The sequence below is a fragment of the Saccostrea cucullata genome, unplaced genomic scaffold (assembly GCF_032062105.1).
Source record: "Saccostrea cucullata isolate Sc308-1 unplaced genomic scaffold, CSIRO_AGI_Scuc_v1 ctg314, whole genome shotgun sequence".
Taxonomy (NCBI): Eukaryota; Metazoa; Mollusca; class Bivalvia; order Ostreida; family Ostreidae; genus Saccostrea; species Saccostrea cuccullata.
This window is the reverse complement of record NW_026925136.1, coordinates 143,659-170,611: the sequence shown is the minus strand read 5'-3', so window position 1 is coordinate 170,611 and position 26,953 is coordinate 143,659. Positions and strand designations below refer to the sequence as shown.

Here is a 26,953-nt window from a genome sequence, read left to right as displayed (position 1 = left end):
GGTCACTGAGATGAGAGTGGGATACTTGTTGCTATGGGCGGCCATCATCACCTTTGGAAGCGCTCAGGATTGTAAGTATTTAGTTTGTAACAAAATTATGAAATCATCCGAATGTTGTAGTCAGTCACTCCTTTTAGAGCAAGGATTATCATCATCAATCATTTTGTTTTGTCAGATATTGTAATAAAACTCGTATTTCTTAATTAATCCAGAATTCTATTTATTTTCAATTATAATGAATATTAAAGTAAGTTATTTTGATGTAATATATACGCTTTTTCTGTAAACATTGCAACATTTCTTTTTTGTTTAACCAAACGTCACATAATGTAAATATCAACCAAGCCAAATGGCGATTCCTTTTCTACTTAAATAATATATATTTTTGTTGTCCTTTCAGTCATAGAAGTTGACCCAGATGCAGCGGGTAGGTTATGTGAAAATATTATCTTCAAAATCAAAGTAAAGTTATTACTAACAATGAATAATAAAATTCCATATTCTGAAAATGATCTTATAAAAACTATAATGTGCAAACAACATTATCAAAAATCATCAAAATTAACAATATAAAAGCATGCGGATCCCGTAAGAGATACTGGTATTCTAAAATAAATACGTGCTAACACTTAGGTTTCAATGTAACACGATGTGGACCTCTGGACATAGGATTGATCATTGATGCCTCTGGAAGTATCGGTCCCCGTAGATTCGCCACTATGTTGTCGTTTGTGTCGCAAGCATTAAAACAAGGAGACTTCGTATCGTCGCTCCGAGTTTCCGCTCTCACCTTCTCCAAAAGAGCGGTGGTAGAGTTCCTGTTTAACACTCATATTGCCAAACCTGACCCAAAGATGGAAATCCTCAACAACATTGCCGAGTTGGTCTACACTAAGGGTGTCACTAATACTTCGGGTGCCCTGCGCGTGGCAGATGACACTTTGTTCGTGGACAAAAATGGCGACCGAGAGGAGGTTCGGAATATGGCGGTAATCATTACAGACGGTAACTCTAACGTGGACCGGGATCCAGTACAGGATGCTACTAAACTGAAGGAGAATGGGGTATATATCTTTGGAATCGCCGTCGGAACAGACAAAAGTATTAACATAGACGAGATGAAAGCTATAGTTTCAGAACCCGACAAACTGGTTCGTCTGAAACGCTACGATGACCTCATTCCTTTCAGGGAAACCATTGTCAGAAGAATGTGTGCTCGTAAGTTTCAAACCATAAACAAGAAATAAACATTAACAATATAAGAACCAAATATCTTATCAAATGTTCTACAAAATGGAACATATACATGTACATGAGTTTTAAAATCTTTTTTCAGCTTTTATACCACCACGTAAGTTTTATATTAATTTATATTCTTGAACTTTTAAAAATCTTCATTTTTCAAAGAAATTATAAATAATTCATAAAATTTATTTTCTTTAATTTTATAAAATTCATCAAAGCGAATTGTAAAGAAGGAGAGGTGAAGAAAGAGCGATGCCGTAAGGTACAGTGTATCAACGGAGACTGGCAAAACGTCGGATTCTATGGTACGGCAAAAGAGTATACGCCATTATAACATGAGAACTTTCTACACTTCTGATATTCTTACAAACTATGACAAAATTACACGTTGATATTCTTTTTTTGCATTCTTGTTATAGGATAGATCAGATTATAGACTTGTACCATTTTATGTTAATTTCTGTATTAAGGATGCTGCTACAAAGGCCGAGTCTTGTCTTGGAACCGGGAAGTGACGATTGACTGTGACACGTACAGGTGTTACCAGGACGGTGTATGTCAGGGGGGCGTGTGTGACCATTACAGAGTTTCCAAAGTCAGTGATGGTAAGCAATTATCTAAATCACAAATTGTAATTAATTACACAGGCGTGTGGATTAACTGAATAAAAAATTGTAATAATAAAGACGAAATCAAAACGACTTGTGATGCATGAAAATTCAAGTAAAAATTATTGCATTATTACTGTCGAATATAACTTTGAACCTGTGCTCGACATCTGCTCAGTGCATTATGATATATTCGTGGTTAAAAAATTGTTTCATCTGATAAAAAAAACCACTTTTATATATTTTTCATACATTCAAAAAATATTGCTTTATTATATTTTCTCTGAACAACTTCTTTTAGGCCATATTATCAATATTTAAATTTAAAATAGTAATACAAAAATTTACATTTAAATTATAAGGTTGCCTGGTCGACGATAAGTGTATCGAGGAGGGAGCAGCTATTGTAGTAGAAAATGTTTGTGAGACCTTCAAATGTGAAGCTGGAAATTACAAAATGGTTCAAAAAGGTATGGCAAATGGTTCGAATAACATTTTGTTTATGTTGCTTTTCTTCTTTTATTTTTACTTTTAAGCAGTTAATAAAAATTTTAAAAGTTCCTTTTTCCAAATTTTTTACCGCAATAGAAATGTCACTTGATATACCTTTATGCCAAAAGGATGAAAAGAAGACATAACTAATTTTTAACCATCATAAAAATACTGACATTTTGCAGATTGTTTGGATCCCAATGGTAAATGTGTGGCGATCGGTAGTAGTTATACAGAGCACTGTGTTACGTATCAGTGCCAGGCGGTGAATGGGATGGTGGAATTCAGACCAATCCGTACAGGTAGGAATGCTGAAATCTGCCTTACACTTTATACAGGACCGCGAATGCAATCTTATCAAATTCAATATTTTTTTTTTGTTTTCACGTCATTTTCTAACATCATAATAATATTTGACGTCATAACCCTGAGAATAAGCGTAATTCAATTGATTTGGTAAAGGCATTCTTATTGCTTTATAGGTAAAGTGAGTTTCTTCAAATGTGAGCTATAACATTTGCAATGTTTCTAAGAACATATATCGTTTGTTAATAAAATTTCACTGATAACAAACTTTTGACGCAAAATTTTAAATGGAATTTATCCCTTAAACGTGGACATACAAAAATTGTCTATCTACTTTATTTCTGCATGATGTTTGAAACAATAGTAATCGAATTCAAAAGTCAAGTGAAAAATTCTCATTTCAAGCAACAGAAAAACAAACCAAAATAATAAAATAATATATGTAGTCAGGTACCATGAAGAAATAAGCATCCCTTGCCGATCAATGACACCAACCTTGTGCAAATCTTTGTGTTCTTGCATACAGAGAAATCATAAATAACTATCAAACTCAGCATGCGCATAAACTCTCAAATAGGCAATCTTACTTTCAAAAATGAAAAATTCGTTTATTTTTTGGAATTTTTCACCTCTTTGTGGCTTAATTTTCCCGTCATTTCCCGATCATGACAAGGAGCACACGGCGTGTGTGACCGGTCGGCAGGGGATGTTCACTCCTCCATTGCACCTGATACTACCTCTGATGTTTCGGAGGTCCGTGTTTGCCCTGCTCCTATTTTGTATTGTTCTATGGGGAATTCCCATGGGAACCAATCGCGCTCCGTTATTAGCAGACCTATTTTTTGTATTCATATGAAGCAGAATTTATGCAAAATCTTATGCGTGAAAAGAAGAAAACACTTGCTGTAACCATCAATTCGACCTTCAGATATATCGACGACGTAATGTTAATTAACAATGGTAATTTCCATTCCTACGTCGATACGATATATCCAGGAGAGATTGAGATAAAAGATACTACAGAGTCTGACACATCTGTTTCATACTTGGATATTTTACTTGAAAAAGATGTTAATGGTAACCTAACAACCAAGTTATATGGTAAACGTAACGACTTTAACTTTTCTATCGTCAACTTCCTTACGTATGCAGCAATATACCTTCATCACCTGCATACGGAGTGTATATATCTCAGTTGATTCGATACGCAAGAGCATGCTCTACGTTTAAACAATTTCTAAAACGAGGTTATTATTGACAAACAAGTTGATGAAACAAGAATATCAGCAGTCTCGTTTAAAGTCATTATTTCGTAAGTTCTATGGTCGATACAATGACCTTGTCAGCAAATACAATTTATCATTGAGTCAAATGCTGACTAACGTTTTTCATACTAATTGTTAGTCCATCATTTATACACTGTATTGACGACGGATGTTTCCGTTATTTAACGATCATGACAATGAGCACACGGCGAGTGTGACCGGTCAGCAGGGGAAGCTCACTCCTCCATGGCACATGATCCCACCTCTGAAGTTTCGGAGGTCCGTGTTTGCTCTGCTTCTATTTTGTATTGTTTTATGGACTTTGATATTGAATACTGTTCGTTATCTTCATATCCTTCTTGAATAATGTTCGTTATATCTATATGTTTCATTCACGATTCAAATAAAAATGTAATCTTGGTTAAATGATATGTGGAGCTAACAAACAGTAATCAAGCTAAAAGGAACATATTCTAAAGTGCTTCGTTGCAAATATATTACAATTTAATTTTAACTGTTCTCTATTTTTTAATAAAAAGGAACAATTTCTATCCTTTACCATACTCTGTGTTTTATGTTTTTGAGTTGAAAAAATTAGGATTAATGCTCAAACTGACAGTATAACTTAAAAAACAAGCACTTGTATAACAGAGATGTGATCAAGTGCAAAGGAGAAGTAAGTATCCCCTTTCCACCGATAACCTCCGCCATGATTATTACACAAGGTCATGGTTTATTGTACTAAAGCTATATAAGAGTATCCAGACGTTATTTTACAATTTATAGTCCTTGAGATGAATATTGGCGATTACAATTGAAACTTTTCAACAGAATTTTAAAAAAATCAATTATCATATTGGCTTATAAATAAAAATGGAAAAATGGAGTGATATCATTCAAATTTTGACACTTCTTTTTAAAATCTTATACATAAATCAGATCGTCAGGTCTATGGTCGATACAATGACCTAGAGAGCAAGAACAATCTATCATCACATCAAATACTTACTGGCGTTTTTCATAAAAGCTGTTAGTCCATTATTTACACACTGAATCGTCGTCGCACTTTACCGTTGTTCTCCGATCATGACAAGGAGCACACAACGTGACTGAACGATCGGCAGGGGGCACTCACTCTTCAATGTCACCCGATCCCATCTCTGAGTGATTGCTCTGTTCCTATTTTACATTGTTTAATTGACTTTTTATCTTGAATACGTTTCGATATTTCCATATTTTTCATTGTATTGTTTACAGTATTTATGACATAAATCACAGGATTTACGAAACTAAAGGTCCATGTTTACATTGCTTCTGATTTGTAGTGTTGTACTGGATTTTTGAGCTTGAATACTGTTCGTTATCTCTGTATATTTAATCATTAAACATCCTCAAGTCAATGTCCAAAAAAATATTGTGACTGGACTTTCTTATGACTGTACATTAGTATCATTTTGCTTAGTTCATATTAATTTTGTAATATTTAACGAGTTGATCGAGAATTACCTTATTTAACATTCTTAATTCAAGCACTAGAAAAAAAACTAACTTGCCACCTTAATTTATGTTTGCCTTATATAAAGAAGTACATAGAAAGATTTTTCTTCATGCATAAATTCAAAAATCTGACTATTCATTCATGAAAGCAGCGGGTAACAAACCAGAATCAGTAAATGCATTTCTTTCTATTTAATGTTAAAATATCTGCAGATAATATATTTTGCTTTTGAAAACACTAGTTACTTAAATTCTTCTGCTTGGTTTTCTATCGACTGCCGCTATACTCTCAGCCAATATCAAATTACTAATGGAGTTCTAAATGAATTGTGACATATCAATCTTCTTTCCAATTATCTGCTAATGTTTGTGTATAGCTTGAAAGAATGTCGTGTTTTACCATTTCTTTTTGCCTCTCATGGATATCTCTGTTGTTAACCTTCTTTCCTTCTTGGAAATGTGGCCTGCTACGATTTTTTATAAATGAAAGGTAAAAATAACGAGAATGTTATCATCAAATCCAATAAAATAAAATGAATTTAGAGCAAAGAATTTAAAAACGAAGGTGGGATCAAGGGCCATGAAGAAATGAGCATCCTTTGTTTCATGAGAAATTTTTATTTAAGAAATGTTTTAAGTTTGTTTTTTTTGAGTTCTCACAGACGTAGGTATATTTCATGAGGTTCGCTATCGTTTACCCTACTTACAGTGTTTGTACGTTATATTGACAGGCTGTGCTTACAATGGGGGATGTTATAACCTTGGAGCCACGGTCATGGAAGGCTGTAACCAGTTGGTTTGTTCCTATGACGATGTTTCCCTGGGATACGACTTCATTCTACAATCACAAGGTGCAGATAACTCAATGTATATATCATGGTTTATTAATTAATATTGAAAAAAATATTTATCTGAATTTGTAACATTCTACTTTAATTCATTAATAATCATTTTCTGAATACAACTTGAATTTATAAATATGAACGTTATATTCCCTTTTTTTTCTTCTTAAGATTTTTGAAAATAAAATAAAATAATGTATAATCAATCTCAAACCAGGATGCAATGATAACGGTAAATGTCGCGCTGTTGGTGATGTTTGGGTGAACCAAGAGTTGTGTATTCGATACAGATGTAATTACAACAAGAGACAGCAAAGAGTTGTCATCAGAGAGCAGTCTATGGGTAACTATAAAAAATGGTCTTATTCACTATCATTATAATATATGTATGATTTTAAAAAAGACTTTTGGGCTGTACCCTTTATTTGTTTATCTTTAAGGATGTCAAGCAGAAAATGGTTGTGTGAAGAAGGGAACAGAGAGCGCTGATGGCTGTATCAAATACGTCTGTAATAATAAGGGGGACATGGAGATAATTTCTGTTGGTAAGATAAGACTATTAATTCTACTGAGGGGTGTCTCAAATACGTCTGTAACAAAAAAGGGGGCATGGAGGTACATGTACTTTCTTTTGTAAAGATACGAGGGCTGTTCAATAAATAATGTCCTCGGTGCTCGGAAAGATGCAAAAGACGCTTTTCAATGATTTAGTCTTAATGATTTAACTTATTTTTCTCTTTTAATTAAGACACAAGTCCGTAACATTTTTATCCAATTTCTGATTGTATTTAGAACTCATTTTTGGGTATGTCCCTTAGTATACTGGAAAATGGCAGATTTTATGATTTCCTGGACTTGTTTCTTCCTTCTGCAAGGTACCTTTTTCAAGTTTGAAAAATGAAACAAGTCAAAAGATGAAAGAACTAGCGAATAGTGTTAATGTGAAAAAACATTAACTTTCTGATTATCCCGAAAACCCCTTTACTCCTCAGGGTGTGCGGGTTAAACACTGTCATGAAGAAATTTAATGTAGTGGATTCCTGATTCTAGTTCCTACCTCTCATAAACCTTTCGATTTTTTTGCAAAAAAAAATTGCTTTCTAGACTCCTCCAGAATTTAAACTACCTCTGTTACAACGCACTTTGAAAAATTACGCACTTTGAAAAAATTTTTCAAAGTGCGTTAAAATTTGGGACCAAGCTAACGCACTTTGAAAAAAATATTTTTTTTTTAAAGTGCGTTAATATCGAACATATTAACGCACTTTGAAAAAAATGTAAAGATTGATGAATATTCCTTCAAATAATCGGTATGATAAATAACAGTTCCTGGTTTGATAACTTTTTTATGATGAAGTCACTGTAGGACCTGAGATATTGACGTTTTAAATATTTAAGATTTTGATAAGATAAAAGGGAAAATTAAAGGGTCTTGAAAAAAAGAGTGACGATTGTTTAAGTTCATTAATTCGTTTCTTCTTCTTTTTTAATTCTATAGTCTTTGATATGTAGATGTAAAGGTGTATAGGGGGCACTAACAGAGGACAGCTTCAAGCAACTTAGCATTTATCATAATAAAAAGAGGCCAATTTGATTGTTCAAAACTATGAAAATTCTTTCTCTCTCATACGTTTTACTGTACTTAAAAATTTCTAGTTTTCATCTGTTTTAATTAACTCATTTATTATTGAAAGTTTTCAACGTCATACCAGTTAGGTAAATACATAATTATATGAATGCTTTGAGTATAGCATAGACATCGAGACTGGGCGAAGGGCCAGGGGAGGGAATGGGGGGCAAAGCCCCCACTTATTTTGGAAAGATATATACATCGTATAAGCATTGAAAATGCAGCGTACCCTTTTTAGGTTTATTGCTCCCCTCCCCCGTTTGTTACCGACACCTATGTATTGGAAAGATAAAGATTTGGACTTTCCTTCTCCTCTTTTCAACATATTGGAGTAAATCAATTCATTTTTGAGGTTAGGGTTAGGCTTCGTTTCTTGAAAGATAAATAACAAATAAAATCTTTTTATGACTAAAATATGATTTTTTTTTCAAAGTGCGTTAAGTGTCTCCATGGTAAAATATATTGATGTAGACTCTTAACGCACTTTGAAAAAATTTTTCAAAGTGCGTTGAGCTGGTCCCAAATTTAACGCACTTTGAAAAAAATTTTCAAAGTGCGTTGATTTTGTCCCAATTTTAACACACTTTGAAAAAATTTTTCAAAGTGCGTAATTTTTTCAAAGTGCGTTGCCACATACCTCCCCGAATACGAATTTGAACAGCAAGACCACTAATATTTAAGAAAAATGCATTTAAATCTGTCTTTGTGCTCTTGTAAGTATTTGCTCTTCTCGGACCTTGGCTGTTTTTGTCAAGTACTTCTTATTGTAAATTTTGTTTTGATGGTTTTAAGCGATAGATTCAAGTTTCATAATCCGTTTGAATTTCAAACAAACGTGGATAACCAGAATTACTGATATTTTTAAAATATTTTTTAGATATTCTTACACGCTGCCATTTTCACTCATTTTTCAAACATATTGTGACCTTTAAGTACTAAGCATTTTTACTGTCAAATGTTTCTTTAAAACAGTGTGAACTACTCCCTACATAACGTCTATTAAATTTGCTGTGTGTCTTAAAGTCAATAATACATCATCAAAAATTATTTGTTAAAATTTGGCAAACAGTATATTAGTTGTTATAATTTTTGTTGGCAAGGACGGTACCCATTTTTGATGCCCATTATATAATTTTTTTTATCATTGAAATCCACCTGCTCATTTGTCTATAATTTGGTTCATGTAAATTTTACATATTGCACTGAATATTTCTTTGGGATTCTTAACAAGTTTTAGAGTAGCTTCAATATAGCTATTAATTTCACTCAAGTTCACTGATTCTTTACCAATCATTTTAAATGCAGTGTCTCGAATAGCCCTTGTTTTCCAGCATCTCACAATGAAACTATATGATGAAAAGTGGTCACATCAACTGTTATAAATTCATTGAAGATTCAATAATGAGAGAGAGGCAATCTTAATGCCATATGATATCTGTATTGTATAATATACAGTTCAGGACATTATTTATTGAACAGCCCTCGTATGACATATAATAGTATTGAGGGTGTATCAGATACACCGTTTTGGTTGTCCTTCCACTCTTTGTTAATTGATTTAACCCTGCTTCTGTTAATTAAGATCATTTTATTTTCGCCACACCTTATTTTCTCGAGATAGTCACATCCTCTATATAAGAGAGACGTTTTGCATGAATTGTGATTTCTGCTTTATGTAATCTTTTGTAAAACTAATTTACGCAAGAATGAAATGTAATTTCGCGAAAATGATTTTTGATTTTCTCGAGTATACAGACTTATTTATTGTAATTTCTTGTTTAGGGTGTGGTTTTGATGACTTGTGTAAAGCCATCAATATTAACTGATTTGTTAGTTTGGTGGCTCCTGTAAGGCCCTAAATGTTGACTGATTTAACCCTGCTTTTATTTCTTGTCAAGGGTGTGAGTTTGGTGGCTTGTGTAAAGCGGTGAATGAGACCTGGCAGAATCCGGGAAATAAATGTGCTAACTTTGTGTGTTTGTCTGATATTGCTGAAGACGGCAGTCCGTCCGCTTTCGTGCAGATAGTGCAAGGTAAGAATTAAGAATTAGCATAACTTTAGATTAGTACAACTTAATATTTTCGAGGTACCTTGTTATAAGGTTATAAATGTTGCCAATAACTTTTCCCTGATTCACCCGAAGAAGTGATTTTTGCTTATATTGGGCCAGCATTTTTTTGCGTTTGGAAAATCTCTTCAAGTTTAATTTAGAACTGAGAAAATGGTTTAGGAATAATTTTGAATTACACTTTCTAAGAACCGATTAAAATGTGTATCGATTGATTATGAATTTGATACTATCTTCTTTTTCAGACTGTCATGATTTCAATGGAAACTGTGTCAAGGTCGGTCAGACCGTTAAGGAGAAATGTAACACCTATCAGTGTGATGATAGAGGACATCTGGAACCAATCGCCGCCAGTAAGTCTATTCTAAAAAGCAATAACTTCCTCTTTTTAATTAATTCAACTTTTCTTCCAGAAAGTAACGATTGCTATTTTTTATGTTTGGGGATATAGTTATGAAAATATGTTACTTTGAAATCCAAATGTTAACGTTGCGATTCATATTTAAAATTAAAATTTCGTACTGCATGATTTTCTCTTCATAGAGTGTTCATACAAAGGGCGGTGCTATGCCATCGGCGCTCAGTGGATTGATGGGGTCTCCTGTCAGCGACTCAAATGTAACGGCGGTCCTTCTGGGTTGTATCCAGTCATATTAAGGACCGACATTGGTAAGACTACGACAAATGTAGATCAAGATCTATGTAAAAAGAACAAAAGCATATTAATTTATGATCAATAGTGAAAGCAACATTAGTATACTGGTAATAAAAAATTACCATACCATATATCACAATTAAATCGTTTTAAACTCCAGCGTTTCTGGAGAAGAAACTATTAATTTCACCGTCATTAAGTTTTAGAGAACAGCTAGTTTTCCAGAGGCTGATGAATTAATGCAAAGAATTATTAAAATATTCAGAAATCGATAATTTCCTTATCTGGACTAGTTTATCCATACATTCAACACTTAAATTAACAGAGGTTTTAATTTTTTACGGGTTACAAAATTTGATGCCTGCCATATATAGGGTTCTCAAAATATTAAGCCATGAATATCTTCACATGTAGCAACTGTTCCTTCGAAATGGGCTTGGCACTTTAAATTGAAGGGTGCAGGTCCTTTAGATGAGAAAGCCGAATAAAGGTCAAATTTTGAAGTCGAAAGGGATATAAACAACAATCAATCAATCATCCATAGGGACCATTTCCTTCGAATTTGTTTCAATGGACAAATTATGATGTATGTCAAAGATCTCAGAAAATTGATCGAACAGTATTTAGAGTATACTATCTCTAAAGTAATTTTGACTAGTTGCAAAGTAGTCAATTGTTTTTTCTTCAATTTAGGATGTGTGGATGAAAGTGGAAAATGCTACCTTGAGAACGCTACAAAACAGATAGACAACAGCTGTCTACGATACCAGTGCTATGAAGATCGTATCATGAGACTAGAAGGTGGACCATTACAATTGCTTTAGATGAAATCCGGTTTTAATTTTCTCAGTTACCATAACATAACTCTTAATGTGATTTCGAAATAAAAATTGTACTGTGATGAAAAGTTTATAATATTTTTAGTATGTGAGTATAAACATACCTGCTACGAAATCGGATCCACCTGGGTGGACAAAGATGACTGTGTCAAGGTTCAGTGCGTTCGTGACCCCGGATCTGGGAATGCAGCCGTAGAATCCGTTCCATATGGTAATATTTTATCTGAGTTGTTTTTTTTTTGTGTTTACTTTGAAAGATTATGTGTAAAATATTTTCTTGCATATTAGGCATATTTCAAAACCACTTATGGTAAGGAAAACCAGATTGAGCTTTGTATTTAGAGTTACAGCTTCTTTAATTATAATATCTTATACTTTAAGGATGTTTTATGGACAATGTCTGTCATGCACCTGGTTACAAGATCACCAAAGACTGCCAGGAGTACGAGTGTAAAGGTGCAGGAGAGGGCTTCCAAGTTATCAAAGCAGGTATTCCTCTTTTCAAGGTATTAGAAAAAAATCTTTTCAATAAAGAAAAGTTAGCCAAATAGCTTAGATATTTCTTTTCTTTTTTTGCAGCTTGTACATGGAAGGGTGGTTGCAAAGAAAAGGATGAGACCTGGTTTGATCCTCAGACCTGTACAAAGTATGGTTGTTATGAGGACGAAGATGGACTAGATGTGATCGAGGTCACGTACGGTAAGACAATCTTAACGACACCAATGACGTCAGAAGTGATGTAATGTACTGTTTGAACTCTATTCCAGTGATGTCACTGACACAAGCTATGATTGGGTGTTGGGTCATTAATGTGTTTTGATGAAAATGATATGATTGAGAAAATTGTGACAAAGATTTTTTGAAATATTTTAGGATGTACCAGCGAGAGCAGTCAGTGTATACAGGGCGGGGCCCAGCACAGTGACGGATGTAACAAGTTTGAATGTGTTAACGGAAAGCTGCAGGCTATATCAATGGGTGGGTGATTCTACATTTTTATATTCTAAATTTAAAGATTCTAAATCCTGTAGAATTATTCAAATGAATATTAATTCGAAAACTTCTAGAGTTACTTTACTTTCGAACACTAAACCTTTTTGTAGGATGTGAATTTAAAGATGGTTGCTTGGCTGCTCGTAAGAGGTATTTTGATAAGTTGAATTGTGTGCAGTATGCCTGCGTCGTCAAAAATACAACAGAGGGTTCCATATCCACTCAACTTAAGGAAAGATGGGGTAAAGAGTTTTCATCATTATGATAGAATTGTTTTAGCAAAATTTTTGCGAGGATTTAATTTTGGCATTATTAATGATGGTGCTGATATAGCTAAAATGAATATCGCTAAAAATTAATAGCGTTTAAGTTGTAATAATTTCTTTCGTGGTCATTTTAAAATCGCTAAAATTACTTCTCGCTAAAAATAAAATACCAATTTTAAATAGAAATCGCTAAATTTGCGTCTCACTAAAATTTTCACTTATACGGTAACTCTAAACAAAGTCTGACGGTAAACAAAGATTTGCCAAAATAGATTCGTGAAAAAGTTGTCTAGTAGTATGGTTTTTTTCCGTCGTTTGGTTAATGATGTGTTAAACCTGTAAACTTATATCCGTTGTATAGTTGTTGACTTTATTTCCAGTTTGTTTGATATTTATTGTATAGTAGTTGACTATGTTTAAGGTTGTTTAATATGTACTTGTTGAGTGATATTCACTGTATAGTACTTGACTATATTTTCAGGTTGTTTGGATTACGATAAGTGTTACCTGCCCACCCGTAAGAAGACAGAGGATTGCACCACGTACAGGTGTAGAGCAAAGACCCGATCGTTTTCAGTTCTTTATACAGGTACCTCATTTATCTTCGAAAATCACTGAACGTGAATGGTATGACGATTTTAATTCAGTTTTATTGCTATAATCACTTGATAAAGAAGACGAAAATGTAAAGTACTTAATTAACTAGATTTGTTGTGTATAAGTACAAAGAATCACCCCATCATAGATTTTTTATTTCGATTAGAATTTTCGGTATTTATAAGATTCCTATTACTTCCTACAGAGTGTGAGTGGATGGGAAAATGTGTGTCCCTTAATACCACCTGGGAACATTCCTCTAAGTGTCTGACTTACAAGTGTGTCCTGGACACGAATACAGGTCTGGCTCGAGTAACAAGTAACCTCTGGGGTAAGTATAAGTTATTTCAGAAATCGCTTTATTTAAAAATTGGTCGCCCGCGTTAGAGTCGCAAAGTAAGTAGCCGATCCTTACTTTGCGGGTTCGATTCCCACAGTGGGACATGGAGACCCGTCCATCGGATGAGACCGTGTAAACCGAGGTTCCGTGTCGTAGTAGATGCTAGCACGAAAAAGACACCTCACTGCTCAATGGCCCTGAATGCCGAGTGTAGGACAATATTTGCAGCTCTCCGCGGCAAGTGTTGGCGTCTCTATATGAGGGGAAAAGATGGACGTTAAAAAACAAACAATCAATCAAGAAATATTGACACATTGAATTTTCAACTGATTCTTTTCTGTTTTTCCGAATTTGCGAAGGAGCACACGGCGGGTTTGACCGGTCGGCAGGGAACACTCCTTCGTGACATCTATTCCCGATTCTGTTGTGTTTGGAGGGTCTTTGTTCGCTCTGCTTCCTATTTCTATTGTTTGAATGGACTTTTTAGCTTCAATGCTGTTCTTCATAGTTGATTAGAATTACAAAATTACACTATTATCAAAGAAATGATACGATGCAAGCCAGCAATTCATATCTAAAGTACATATATCGTAATTTTTATGGTCGTAATTGATTTTATCTTGTGTCTCATTAGACGATTAAAGTGTTTTATATCCAGGTTGTAAGGATGAATCAGGCATCTGTCATCCGTTCGGAACACGACTTCAGTCGGAAAAATGCGTAACAACGGAGTGTCAAATGAGACCCGAGGGACCCATCTTCTTTCCTGTTGAAATAGGTAGGTTTCAGTAGGCGGTAAATTAATTTAGCATATGATGTAGTACATATATATTACAATACAAACTTTAATTTTTCACAAAATAAAGAAACGTCTTTTGAATAAAATTCATGAAACTCTGGTCTACAATCAGCAAAGGATAATCAGGGTTTTTTAATCATCAATAAGGTTATTGGAAACAAGCTGTTTTGTACATTTTGTCTAAAATTACTTCAAAAGAAACGGATTTTCCCGTCCTTGGTTCTTCCCTCGTTCATTCTTTTTTTCAAAAATAACATATCAAACGTTCAGTGACATATTGGTCTATTAAGTGATTCTCCGCCAGGGTGCAAGTTTAGAAGACGTTGTCGTAAATTGGATTCTACATGGATCAACAGACGGAGGTGTGTCCAACAGACGTGTCAGTGGGCCCCCGGGGCAACGTCTCCAGAAGTTGTCAACACACCCTACGGTATATACTCAGTTATAATCAGTAAACTCGGTCATTATCAGACGGTATACTCAGTTATAATCAGACATAAAAAAGTGGTTGTCATTGATTGGGCTTAGATTGAAATGCATTGATTAGCATCTAAAATAACTCCCTGTAAAATGAGTTGATATAAATATAAAGAAAGGTCTAAATAAAAAGCAAACTCAAAACAAGGCCAGTACTCATGCAACAATTAATTCCATGCAATTAATGACGAGTCATTTTTACGACTTGCAATTCCAAAGCTGCAACTAATTGCACACCAGGCATAATATCTCTACAAAATTGTATGTCTACACAGCTTTATTGCTTGGAGAATAACTACATTTTAACAAGCAGACACATTAACCCTATACAGTTTGTTTTGGACACTCTTGTATATCACGGTATTAAAAGACCATTTAATTTTTAAAGTATATGTTCATAGAAATCCTTTTCCCTTTGCCTTCATATGCAGTGCAGAATTTGTTCACATATATAAATAATATTCATATGACCTTAGTTTCAAAGCTGTGTTTTGTAAGTTTTGAAAAGAAATGCATACAATTCTAGTCTATTATTCCAAATGTTGGTGTTTAAGAAAAATAAATCTCACGACTGTTGGACGTAGTTTACAAGTATCAGTTATCTGACCATACTATGATATTAATTATGGCATTTATTTTAGCTTGTGTTTAAAGTCTATCCTTTCAATTAAACTAGAATGAAAGCGTGTGTATTGCGTAAATAACATTTGTTGCATGCAACATTTTATAACATTTAAGAAATGAAGCGTATTTTAACCTATATTATACGAAATACTGTATACAGGGTTATTTTCGCGCGTCTTATTTTCGCCCTTTCACACTTGCAAACAATTTTACCCCATTTTAAATTCGCCAAGTCAGTTTTTTTTATAAATAATATAACGCCCCGTTTTAAATTCGCTCAAATGAGAGTAGGGCGAAAGGGGCTAAAATAAAACGGGGGCGAAAATTTCCCTGTATACAGTAATATAACTAAGGGCAGTTCACGGTTTATAAACCACGAAGCGGTTTATTAAACAGCGTAAACAGCCCTAAGTTATGTTATATTGTATAGCATAGGTTAAAATAAGCTTCATTCCTTATTATTTAATTTCAATGTAGACAATAAGAAAATTTTTCCACCAAAAATGGCTACAAATTGAGCATATTTTAAAATAAACGTCAAGCGAACCAATACGTAAGCAACTTATGTTATACAATGTAAAATAATTGTTTTATTTTATCAAATAACGTAATACAACTAAAATTGAATTATTTAGGATTCGCCTGGGAAAGAACACTGTCCTATTTTCTGTGGGAATGAAAGGAAGTAACAAAACAGAACTTTGAAACAAATGCCATGTATAGAATAATGAGGTTATTTAAACATGTATTAATGTTAACATGAGGGGAAATATTGTAGATAAAATGGAGGCATGAAGAAAAGCTTTGCAGATAATCCATAAACATGACTTGTGTTTTAACTATCAGCAAAACACTTCGATTCGGTTATAACCTGCAAGAAATTAACCAAATGCCTCATTACAGTGTCCAAAAAACACTCAAGAAAAATCTAAGTGTTAGGATGCCTTTTTTAAATATAATTTTAATTACAAAATTGGATAACGTCACGTTTTATAATCCTACTGCGGGCACATGAAGACAGATCTTTGGGTTGAGACAATATAAGCAGAGGTTCCATGTCGCTATAGGTGAAGGTACGAAAAATTTCCCTCAGCAGCTGCCACTAAGTTGCTCAGAGATTGAGATGCAATCAAAGTTGCATGGATTAAATTACATAGATACATTGCTGTGTCTTATTATGTGAAGTTTGTTGCGTTTGAAAATAATTGCAGTTTGTACATCGAGAGTGGTTATGTCGGTATTGATTAAGATTTAAAGTGCTCTCATTATTTCTTGTTATATCAACTCTTCGCAGAGCCATATTAGGCCAAACCCTTGAAATTCATTAATGGCATCAAGCCCCAGGGTGTAGCTAAATAGACATTTTTTTAATCGAAGAACTTTTGTAAACATACCTTGTTTTCCTTCCTGAAAGTTACGATGTAAACTGGTTAGGTGATTATGTACATCTTCATATGAGTGTGAAATATGTATCCTTTAAATTCAGGTCCAAGAGCTGGTCCATGTTCAAAACTTTATCCTCTCTATACCTGAAATAATATATAATGTCTTATAAATTCAGTGCAAAGAATTCATGCCACATGGATTTAGAAGTCAATTTTCTATATGAGTTGGTCATATATTTTAAATAACCTTTGATTTTAAGATGCTCATCAATACCTATAGACCTTTTGTTTGCTTGATATAAATACTACATTGATATCTACAGGATGTCGGGATATGAGGAACAGATGTCGTCCATTTGGTTATGTCTCAAAGGACACAGAAAACGAATGTATCCAGTACAAGTGTACACCGTTTGAGATTTTCTCACCAATTAAGACAGGTATAACTTTTGTTTATTAGCAATTGAACGTATTGTTCACCATAGTACAACGGTTTAAGCATCAATCTGCTGATTTCGCCTTTAGAATTATTAAGCTTTATGACTCTGCTCCTATTTTGCATTGTTGTATGGACTTTTGATCTTGAATATTGTTCGTTATCTCCATTGATTTCATTCAATTCAGCAAAAGACAAATGAAAGGCGTCTTAGTTTGTGTTTTGGTTTCTTTTTGATCTACAGTAAACTAGCCCTAATGTATGTCACAGATTCAAATAAATGGATATTATATTTGTGTGGTACAGCATACAATTGTTTATATAGATCAGTATTACTCGTATTACTCTGAAGTTTTGGAGGTCCGTGTTTACTCTGTCCCTATTTAATAACATATGTTTAATGGGCTCGAATACTATTCGTTATCTCTATATATTTCATACAGTAACTTTGTCAGTTAAAATTATAGATTCAGCTAGATGTGATTTGTTCCAGCCTCATTACATTTCGTTAATAAAAGTTTTTTTTATATTCAGGCTGCCCCTGGCAGGGTACCTGTATGACTGAAGGTAACGTCTGGTATGACAATGGAACGTGTGCTTTATATAAATGTATCCGAGAAAATGTGGGACCCAGCAGCGTCAAAATGCACACTCTCTCCTATCCAGGTGGGTAAAAAACGTCACAATTTTAGTAGACATAATTAACTCTGTATCTCTTTTTTCGAGTATTTTTGATTGTGTAAGAGTTTATTTCAGTACCTTTTCTTTATTTGAATTCTAGGTTGCCGTGGTTTCAATAACGAGTGTTTGAAGGAAGGACAGATTGTGGAAAAAGGCTGTACTAAGTATCAGTGTATCCCCAACAGAGGTGGACTTGTCATCGTCAAGGAAGGTGAGATATATCTTATAAAGTTAGATGTGTAGGTGACATCATTATTTTATTTTTTCTATATTGAAACAACCCGTAATTTTGTCCATATGTATGATTGCCTGTCTGGAGTGTCAAATGCATTCCTTATCAAGTCTGTAATGTGAATTATATTAGGCTGTGCATACGGCGGAGAATGTAAACCACTAAACTCGACTTGGTTTGTTCCGGAGACGTGTACAGATTATTCCTGTGTATACGATAGCGAGGCTAAAGACATTTCAATTGTGGAGAAAGCAGGTTTGAATTACCTACCGATCGCAACTTTCACTTAGTATAACTGAAATAGATATTTTGTTGAAGAGTTGGAAAGCAGAAAAATAAACTTTGTTGTGAAGACAATCCTAGATGGATTCGGGTGAACTAGAAAAATAAACAATAGTTCCTCCACTGTAAATGTTTTGACAGGTTGTAAAGATGACGGTGGCAGATGCTATACCACCGGTGAAAGAAAGACGGAGGGGTGTAACAAGTTCCTCTGCAATAAACAGTCAAACTTCCGCCCTATTAAAATGAGTACGTTGCTTATTCCTATCACTTAATAAATGGACAGAATCCTCAATGTATCCTAATTTCTAAGTTAGAGATTTGTCAATGAAGTAAATGTTGCACCACCTCCCCACAGGTTGCGAGTTTAAGGGAGAATGCAAGGCCATTGACAGTAGTTGGGTAGAAGGATGCATTACCTACACGTGTAGACTGATCGCAAAGGGACCCAACTTTGTTCAGACCAACATTGAGGAAATACACGGTAATATTTCTTTGAATGAGACATCATAGGAATTGTGTACATGTATCTATACATGTATGTTATTAATGTCGTCTTAGGTTGTATTGGTGATGATGGCAAATGATTTCTTTAAAGAAACTGTGTTCTTAGCAACAAAAATATACATATGTAAGTGAGACATCATAGGAATTGTGTACATGTATCTATACATGTATGTTATTAATGTCGTCTTAGGTTGTATTGGTGATGATGGCAAATGTTACAACGTTGGTGATGAACTCGTAGAAGACTGCTCCAAATTCACGTGCATCGCCGGGGGAATCATGCAAGAAACACAGTTTGGTAAATAAGATAAAACAAATATATACCCTGCTAGTTAATTCCTTTTTCAGGATGACCAATTTATTACGCATTAAAGATAACATTCTTTAACACTTCATTTAAAATATTGTCATTTCATCTTCAGAAAAGAAGTGAACATTTTACTCTTTAGATTCAAAATCATATACAATGGTTAATCAAACAAAAAAAACATTAATATATTGTCACAAAATGTGTCACATTTTTTATTATACTAATTTTCATTTTGTATATTGTTAGGCTGTAAGGGTTTTAATGGACAGTGTCTGTCATCTGGGTCCACATTAGAAGTTAACTGTGTCAAGTACGTGTGTGACGGTGAAGCTAAAAGTATGGTTCCTGTGGAAAAAGGTAAAACGAATGGACTTTTATCGCATATTACCTTTCTATTTTTAGATTTGATGATGAATCGTCAATTTAACTTTCAAACATCTCAAAATTGTAACAACCATTGAATTTTAATAATAAATTCTCTTTTTTATAAGAAGAATCCTAAATTTTTATTTTCTTTATACACAATATAATTAATAAATTTTAGAATTGTTATGAGATGTTGATGAGAGGAGTCACATGGGATGTTCTTTCAAAAGTTTTGACCAAAAAACAAGTCAAATACAAGCAAACTAAAGCTTAACTTTTGAATCGTTAATTGTAATTAATAGCGTGTGAGTGGAAGGGAGGCTGTAAAGCTGTCGGTGTTAACTGGTTTGACAAAGAGTCCTGTCGAGGGTATACGTGTGCTTTAGATATAACTGACAATGATGTTAAAATTACTGAGAGAACAGTTGGTGAGTATGCGGCTATTTTTAATAATAAAGTCAAAAATTATCTGAAGGATAAATTGTGGCTACCCGGCCCAAAACCTGTATTTTCTTAAAACACAGGATGTACCCTATCAACCGGTGAGTGCAAGCGCTCAAGAACTCTGCAAAACAGAGACTGTGTCCAGTACAAGTGTACTGCAAGAGGTGAGCTGATTCCGAAAAGGATTGCTTGTGAGTGGGACGGAGAATGCGCAGACTTGGGTACCACGTGGGTAAGGAATTGTACTCACTACAGGTGTGTTGTGACAATGGAGGGCCCAGATTTCGTCCAAACGGAGGTGCTGCAACAAAGAGGTAACAACTCATTGTTATGAATAATAAGGGTGACAAAATAATCATAATTGCACGATTGAATTCAATTTTCTGTGATTTTTATTTCCTTTTCATGCAGGATGCTTTGATTCTCATGGACATTGTTATGATGTCATGGATGAGGTCAGTTTTGGTTGTAATAAATATCGATGTGGATTGGGAGGCTCACTTGAACTCATTGACTCAGGTAACGTATTGAATTTTTCAACTGAATAAATATAAAACAGTTTACAAAAAAATATAACGTAGAAAGCTCAATAAATATGACTTCGAGCACTATTTGATATTTTCAATTAACTGTCACTATTTGATCTTTCTAAATCAATTTTTGTAAAAATAAATACGTTCTATGATATGATGAAATTAAATAAATTGTTTTCAAGAAAGACAATGATTGTCAAGTTCTAAAACAATTTTAAGACTATGTTGGCGAGGTCATATATAGAATATTTTATTAGATAAAACAGAGGAAAATGAGTATGTCTAAGATGACATGTTTTATCTTTGAAGGCTGTATGGATAAATACGGCAGATGTATGAAGCCTGGTGAAATCGTTGAAGACGCTGATGGATCTACCCATAAGTGTGTGTGTGACGGCTCCTCCTGCCTCGTAGTTACTGAAGGCAAGAATTTAACGGATAAAAATAATTATATTTGCTGCAAAATCAATGAAAAATCATTGAAACAAATTACGATAATTCTCGGGAGATTATTTTATTTCTTGACGTCAATGTCCGTTGGCAAGCAAACGTTTCCTTATACTGTAGATCCAACAAATCAATTAGTTTATATAAGATAAACGTTTTTGGAAATGTCAATTCATGGGAAAGGTAATCCACGGAATCTACACTGGTCCCCCACGAACAGATGTAAACAACAAGAATCGTTCAGAATTTTTTTAAATCTTATTTCTTCTTTTTGAGAAATGTACATCTCTTTTTTGCCTTCTATTTATGGTATTCTATTTATATATTTCTTGCTTTTTCTTTGACTTTTCATCGTCAACTCCCCATACCTATGAAGCATTATACCCTTATCACCGGCACCTGGGGTTTATATATCTCAGTTGACTCGATACACAAGAGCTGCAGTACATATGAACAATTTCAAAAACGGCGTTTTGTATTGACAAACAAGTTGATGAAAGAATTCCAATATTCTGGTCTGATTTGTATCCTTTGAATGGATCTTTGAGATTGAATACTGTTCGTTTGCTTCATATATTTCATTTAGAAAATTAATGTAAACTGTGGAGGCTTTCTCTTCTCTCAGAGAAATTTCACTCTTTACAGAAATATTTTCAGAAATTATCATGTTTGCTGCCTTTTGAATTGAGAATTGTGTGCTCCTGATATCTTTTCTTTGAAAAATAATTTTCTTGTTCTTTTCTCTTTGAGTATTGTATATCCTTCACATAAATATGATATATCTATTCAATGCAAAGATTAAGTACGTTGAATTGGAATGGATTGATGTCTCTTTTGATTCATTACTACCTTATGTAAATCAACAGTTAGGTCTACATCATATTCGCACCAAACTTTACTCTGTCCCTTTGAAACTTTTACATAGTCTCCTTAAAAAGGCCAAGGAAAGTCCAATTTTTGATTCCTCGGCACCAGAATATAGGCTCAGATCTGTGATTATGGATATTGCAAATAAAAGGCTTTTTAAATCTGCACGTTTTACTGAAAAAAATGCAGCTAAAACAATCCGTCTTTTCCTTAAACTTCAATATGCCAATAAAGGAATTGACGCGGTAAATATAAGTAATATTCTTAATCACCAAAGGGCCCAGTCTTGTATTCCACCATGTTTAAGTTAAAGATTACACCTTGTATTTCATACAAATATACATCGACCATTGCTTCCAAACTTTTCAATTACATTAAAACTTTACAGGGCCTGGATATCAAGTATCTGAAACATAATCCTCCATCGTGTTCATGTTCTTCTTCACGCTATAACTATAGTCCTGCTGGAAACATTATTACAGGTGACGTAAATATAGTTAATAATGAGGACCTTAGATCAATTATTTTAAAAGGTCCTAAATATAGGAGACATCGCTCCTTCAACTGGCGTCGGAATTTCTTAAATATTATGGATTCTGTTGAAGATTACGCCAGACGATGGGCCAGATATGAAAAAGAAGACATTGACACGTTGTCAGAATGGATAAAATGTATCAGATCCATGTTGAAATCGCGAATTAAAAGATTGAGGGGCAATATGAAAACCATCTATCCTTCGGTATTCAATAATTCAGAGGTGAAATAAGAATTAGATAAATTACAAGATCAATTCGTCCTGGATCTTGCTGACAAAGCAGGTGACAACATTGTCTTTGTTTGTAAGGCTTATTATATAAAGAATTTGTATTTAATTCTACAAGTGGTAATCCTACTTATACACATACTTCCCTTTCTAATGAAGAAATTCTTTAAAATCATATGTCAGTATTGAATATTTTTAATATCCTAAAGAACAAAAATGATTTTGAACTAACATATATATATATATATATATATATATATATATATATATATATATATATATATATATATATATATATATATATATATATATATCTTATATTTATATATATATATATATATATTGTATTTATAAACAAAGATACATTCTACAAGTGATTCAGTATGTATAACCAAGCCTCTTTCTTTACTTCTCACTATATGTCAGATATGACAGTAGTGAAAAAAAAACTTCAAGAGTACTGTGCAACAATATATTCAAGAAGTGGTGTGAATCAGATGTGAATATTCAAAAATTCCAAAGAATTTTTGGACAATTTGAAATAAAAAGATTTTACCAAAATCAACAGCTTAAAAACTTACGACTTTTCAACTTTATACACAACCATTCCCCACGATATATTAAAGTCCAGGTTTTTGATATCATTGACAGCTGTTTTTTCAATAAAAATGGAACTCGTAAATTTACCTAACTCGTCATTGGTCATTCGCAAAATTATTTTGTTAAAACACATTCTGAATGCACACACAAGTACTCTGAATTTGACATAAAAAAGATGCTTGAGTTTCTGATTGACAATATCTTTGTGGTTTTTGGAGACCAGGCCTGGGGGCCATAAAACTTAGACGAGCTCACTTTTGATCTTAGTCTCACTTTTTCACTCTTTATTCCTTTGAAAAAAAAAGTTTTACGGCCCCCTGGCCAGATTTTCCAGCAATCTATTGGAATTCCCATGAGTACCAATTGCGATCCGTTATTAGCAGACTTATTTTTGTATTCATATGAAGCAGAATTTATGCAAAATCTTGTGCGTGAAAAGAAGAAAACACTTAATGTGGCCTTCTTGTATTTTTCCGCGTATTAATTTACGCATGTACGCGGTCATTTATGCAAAATTTGTGCGTACTAAATGTAAATGTAAGAATATAGCACTCCGCGTATTTTTCTACCCGCGGATTAAACAGAAATAGAGATTCCGCGGAATTATGACCCCGTGGAAAAAAGTACGTCTACAGTATATCGACACGTATTGTCAATTAACAATGGTTATTTCCATTCCTATGTCGACACGATACATCCTGGTGAGCTTGAGATAAAAGATACCACACAGAGTCTGACACACCTGTTTTCATACTTGGATATTTTACTTGTAAAAGACAGTAATGGTAATCTAACAACCAAGCTCTATGATAAAAGTGATGATTTTAACATTTCTATCGTCAACCTCCCTTACCTATGCACTACTATGCAGCAATATACCTTCATCACCTGCATACGGAGTTTACATATCTCAGTTGATTCGATACGCTAGAGCATGCTCTACGTATGAACAATTTCTAAAACGAGGTAGATTATTAACAAACAAGTTGATGAAACAAAACTATCAGCAGTCTCGTTTAAAGTAATCATTTTGTAAGTTCTATGGTCGATACCATGACCTTTTCAGCAAATATAATTTATCACCGAGTCAAATGCTGGCTGACGTTTTTCATACAAATTGTTAGTCCATTGTTTATACACTGAATTGACGACGGATTTTTACCGTTATTTCCCGATCATGACAAGGAGCACACGGCGGGTGTGACCGGTCGGCAGGGGATGCTCACTCCTTCATGTTTGCTCTGCTCCTATTTTGTATTGTTTTATATACTTTGATATTGAATACTGTTCGTTATCTCCATATCCTTCATTCTATTTAAAGAGAACATTCTTGTTAATTTAATTAGAATACCAGAATGTAGAAAAATGATTATACAATAATCCTCTGAAGGAAATGTATTATTATTCTTTAAAAAAACATGTTCATAGGCAATGTTTTGTCAGCAGGTCAAATTTTGTAAAAACAAATTATATGAATAAATGGAAGCTCAAGATTGATGGCGGTTTTCCCTTTTTTAGTGAAGAGGGATTTCACTTTTTATTTCTTTTTAATAAATACCTTTCTTATTAGAAATTATGAACACAATATTATTGCTTGTTTTTCAGTGAAGGGTTGCATGATGAATGGCACCTTGTATCCATTTGGTCAGAAAAAACAGGATGGATGCACAGTTTATGAGTGTCAGAATGTAAACAACTGTGGAAAGTTTGTACCAATACAATGGGGTAAGTAGTAGTACATGGAAAATAGCAAGAAGTAAACATCTTATACGAGCACCATGACACATTTAGTACGTCTCTATTCTTAATCGATATAAACAATCTTATAGTAATGATAGAGATATAGTGTATATACGATAACCAGAGAACTTCTGAATAAAATATTTGGACTTAAGAAAAATAATCTTACTTTTTTCCGTGCTTGTTTAATGTAAGTTACTCCCAACAACTTCCCATGTTGAAATGTATAATGTACCGTGTATCTTGGATCAGTATTCAATTTTAGATCAGTATTAGTGCCTTGATTTTTTAGCACAATGTTAATTCCAGGTTGTTACTGGGTGGACAGGTGTTACAGTCCCGGAGAAAAGTGGAAGTCACAACGAGGCTGCTCCATCTTCACGTGCACTATGAACCAGAAACCTAGCGGAGATGTTGACATGATAGTGTCCAGGGATATAGGTATGGCATCAGTCCAACAGAAGAAAGACAACCACAAACTGCACGTAATTCACCAAAAAAAATTGTTCACAGCTAGAAATATTTGTGTGTAAAAGAAAGTTACAAAACAGATTTTTTTTAATTTTTAGGATGTCCATTCGAAAATGAGTGTAAGGAAGATGGAGAACAGTGGAGAGACGGATGTTTTGAGAAGAAATGTAAAGTTAGAACAAACAAGGACAACTCAAAGGAATCCGCTATTAAAATCGTCAGTGGCGGCAAGTCATGTTTTTAAGTTCTTTTTTGTCTCCTTTCCCTGTCAGCAAGGGCTAAATTTGCAACGTAATGTATATTATTTGGGTTTTTCAGGAAATTCGGTGACGGTATAATTTATATCACTGTATATTATGTTTCTCTCATTTTGAAATAAAGAGTGAGGGATGCTCAAAATTTTGCTTCAAGTCTCCATTCTCCATTGTAGGATGCCAGGGGGTGGGGGGAGACAGCATGATCGGCACCCTCCGAGAGAGGAGGTTTTTACTTTTGTGTTAACCTTTATTCGTATATTGGGATATCAGGATTGGGTAGGAGACAGAATGTTTTGTCACCCTCTGGGCAATATTTAGGAAGTTTTACTTTTGTTTTAAGCTTCTAGCTCTCCTCCATTGTAGGATGCCAGGAGGGTGTGGGAGACAGTATGATCTGTCACCCTCTGGGGAGTATTTGGGAGGAACACCATTATGACGGATGCTTCAAGAAGCAGTGTAAGACAGACCCGACTCTGCCGAACAAATTTATAACCATGACTGTCGGGGCGTGTAAGTATTTCTTCCAAATCACAACATTGTCCTTTTTCTACTCATTAAAAACCTTGAACGTCCTCTATAGATAAGCTGCACTTCTGAGCAATTTCTTGTAATAATTCTTCCGTAAACTCTTTATCAAATAGCGAAATCAATTCGATTTAATCTTCATTATGATTAAACATCAGAAACAAAGTCATTTTATAGAGCTAGTAAAATGTCTGTTTCATAAGGATTTCAGTTGATTAAAAACACTTTCAAAAGCATTTCATCTATGTCCGTCAATTCTGTTTTGATCAGCATGCCGGGATGCCTATGGTACGTGCCGTCCTGTCGGATCAACTGGTTTTGACGCTTACGTCAATGGTCAGTTAAGAGAGGAGTGCACGTGCTCACCAAAGGACGGACAAGTTAACGGTGTCCAGTACACGTGTAAAGCCAAAGCCAATCCTTTTGAATGTGAAGGGTGTTAAAGCCTGCTTTTTTGTATAATAAACTTTGATTACTTTCTGTTAGTGATATATTGGTTTTCCAAATACTTTTTCCAAAATTTGAAAAATTTCGAAACCGGGAGGAACTTTCGTTTTCTATTA

General features: G+C 34.1%; 1 protein-coding gene across 1 annotated transcript; it reads left to right on the top strand.

Annotated features, from left to right (window-relative positions):
* LOC134268142 (uncharacterized) lies at positions 1 to 26,865 on the top strand. Its single transcript, XM_062750341.1, has 41 exons — positions 1 to 71; positions 401 to 427; positions 634 to 1,218; positions 1,337 to 1,351; positions 1,464 to 1,550; positions 1,716 to 1,850; positions 2,216 to 2,323; positions 2,531 to 2,647; positions 6,145 to 6,264; positions 6,473 to 6,598; positions 6,696 to 6,800; positions 9,784 to 9,918; positions 10,200 to 10,307; positions 10,498 to 10,623; positions 11,303 to 11,410; positions 11,534 to 11,659; positions 11,830 to 11,937; positions 12,028 to 12,147; positions 12,322 to 12,426; positions 12,552 to 12,683; positions 13,189 to 13,296; positions 13,510 to 13,635; positions 14,303 to 14,422; positions 14,748 to 14,873; positions 17,253 to 17,369; positions 17,900 to 18,031; positions 18,147 to 18,257; positions 18,411 to 18,533; positions 18,702 to 18,809; positions 18,919 to 19,044; positions 19,258 to 19,365; positions 19,624 to 19,734; positions 20,046 to 20,171; positions 20,268 to 20,501; positions 20,599 to 20,706; positions 21,030 to 21,143; positions 25,003 to 25,122; positions 25,447 to 25,578; positions 25,707 to 25,835; positions 26,229 to 26,375; positions 26,661 to 26,865. The coding sequence occupies exons 1-41, from the start codon at positions 11 to 13 to the stop codon at positions 26,831 to 26,833; spliced, it is 5,253 nt and encodes a 1,750-aa protein (XP_062606325.1). The 5' UTR covers positions 1 to 10; the 3' UTR covers positions 26,834 to 26,865.
* Positions 26,866 to 26,953: the final 88 nt, after the last annotated feature.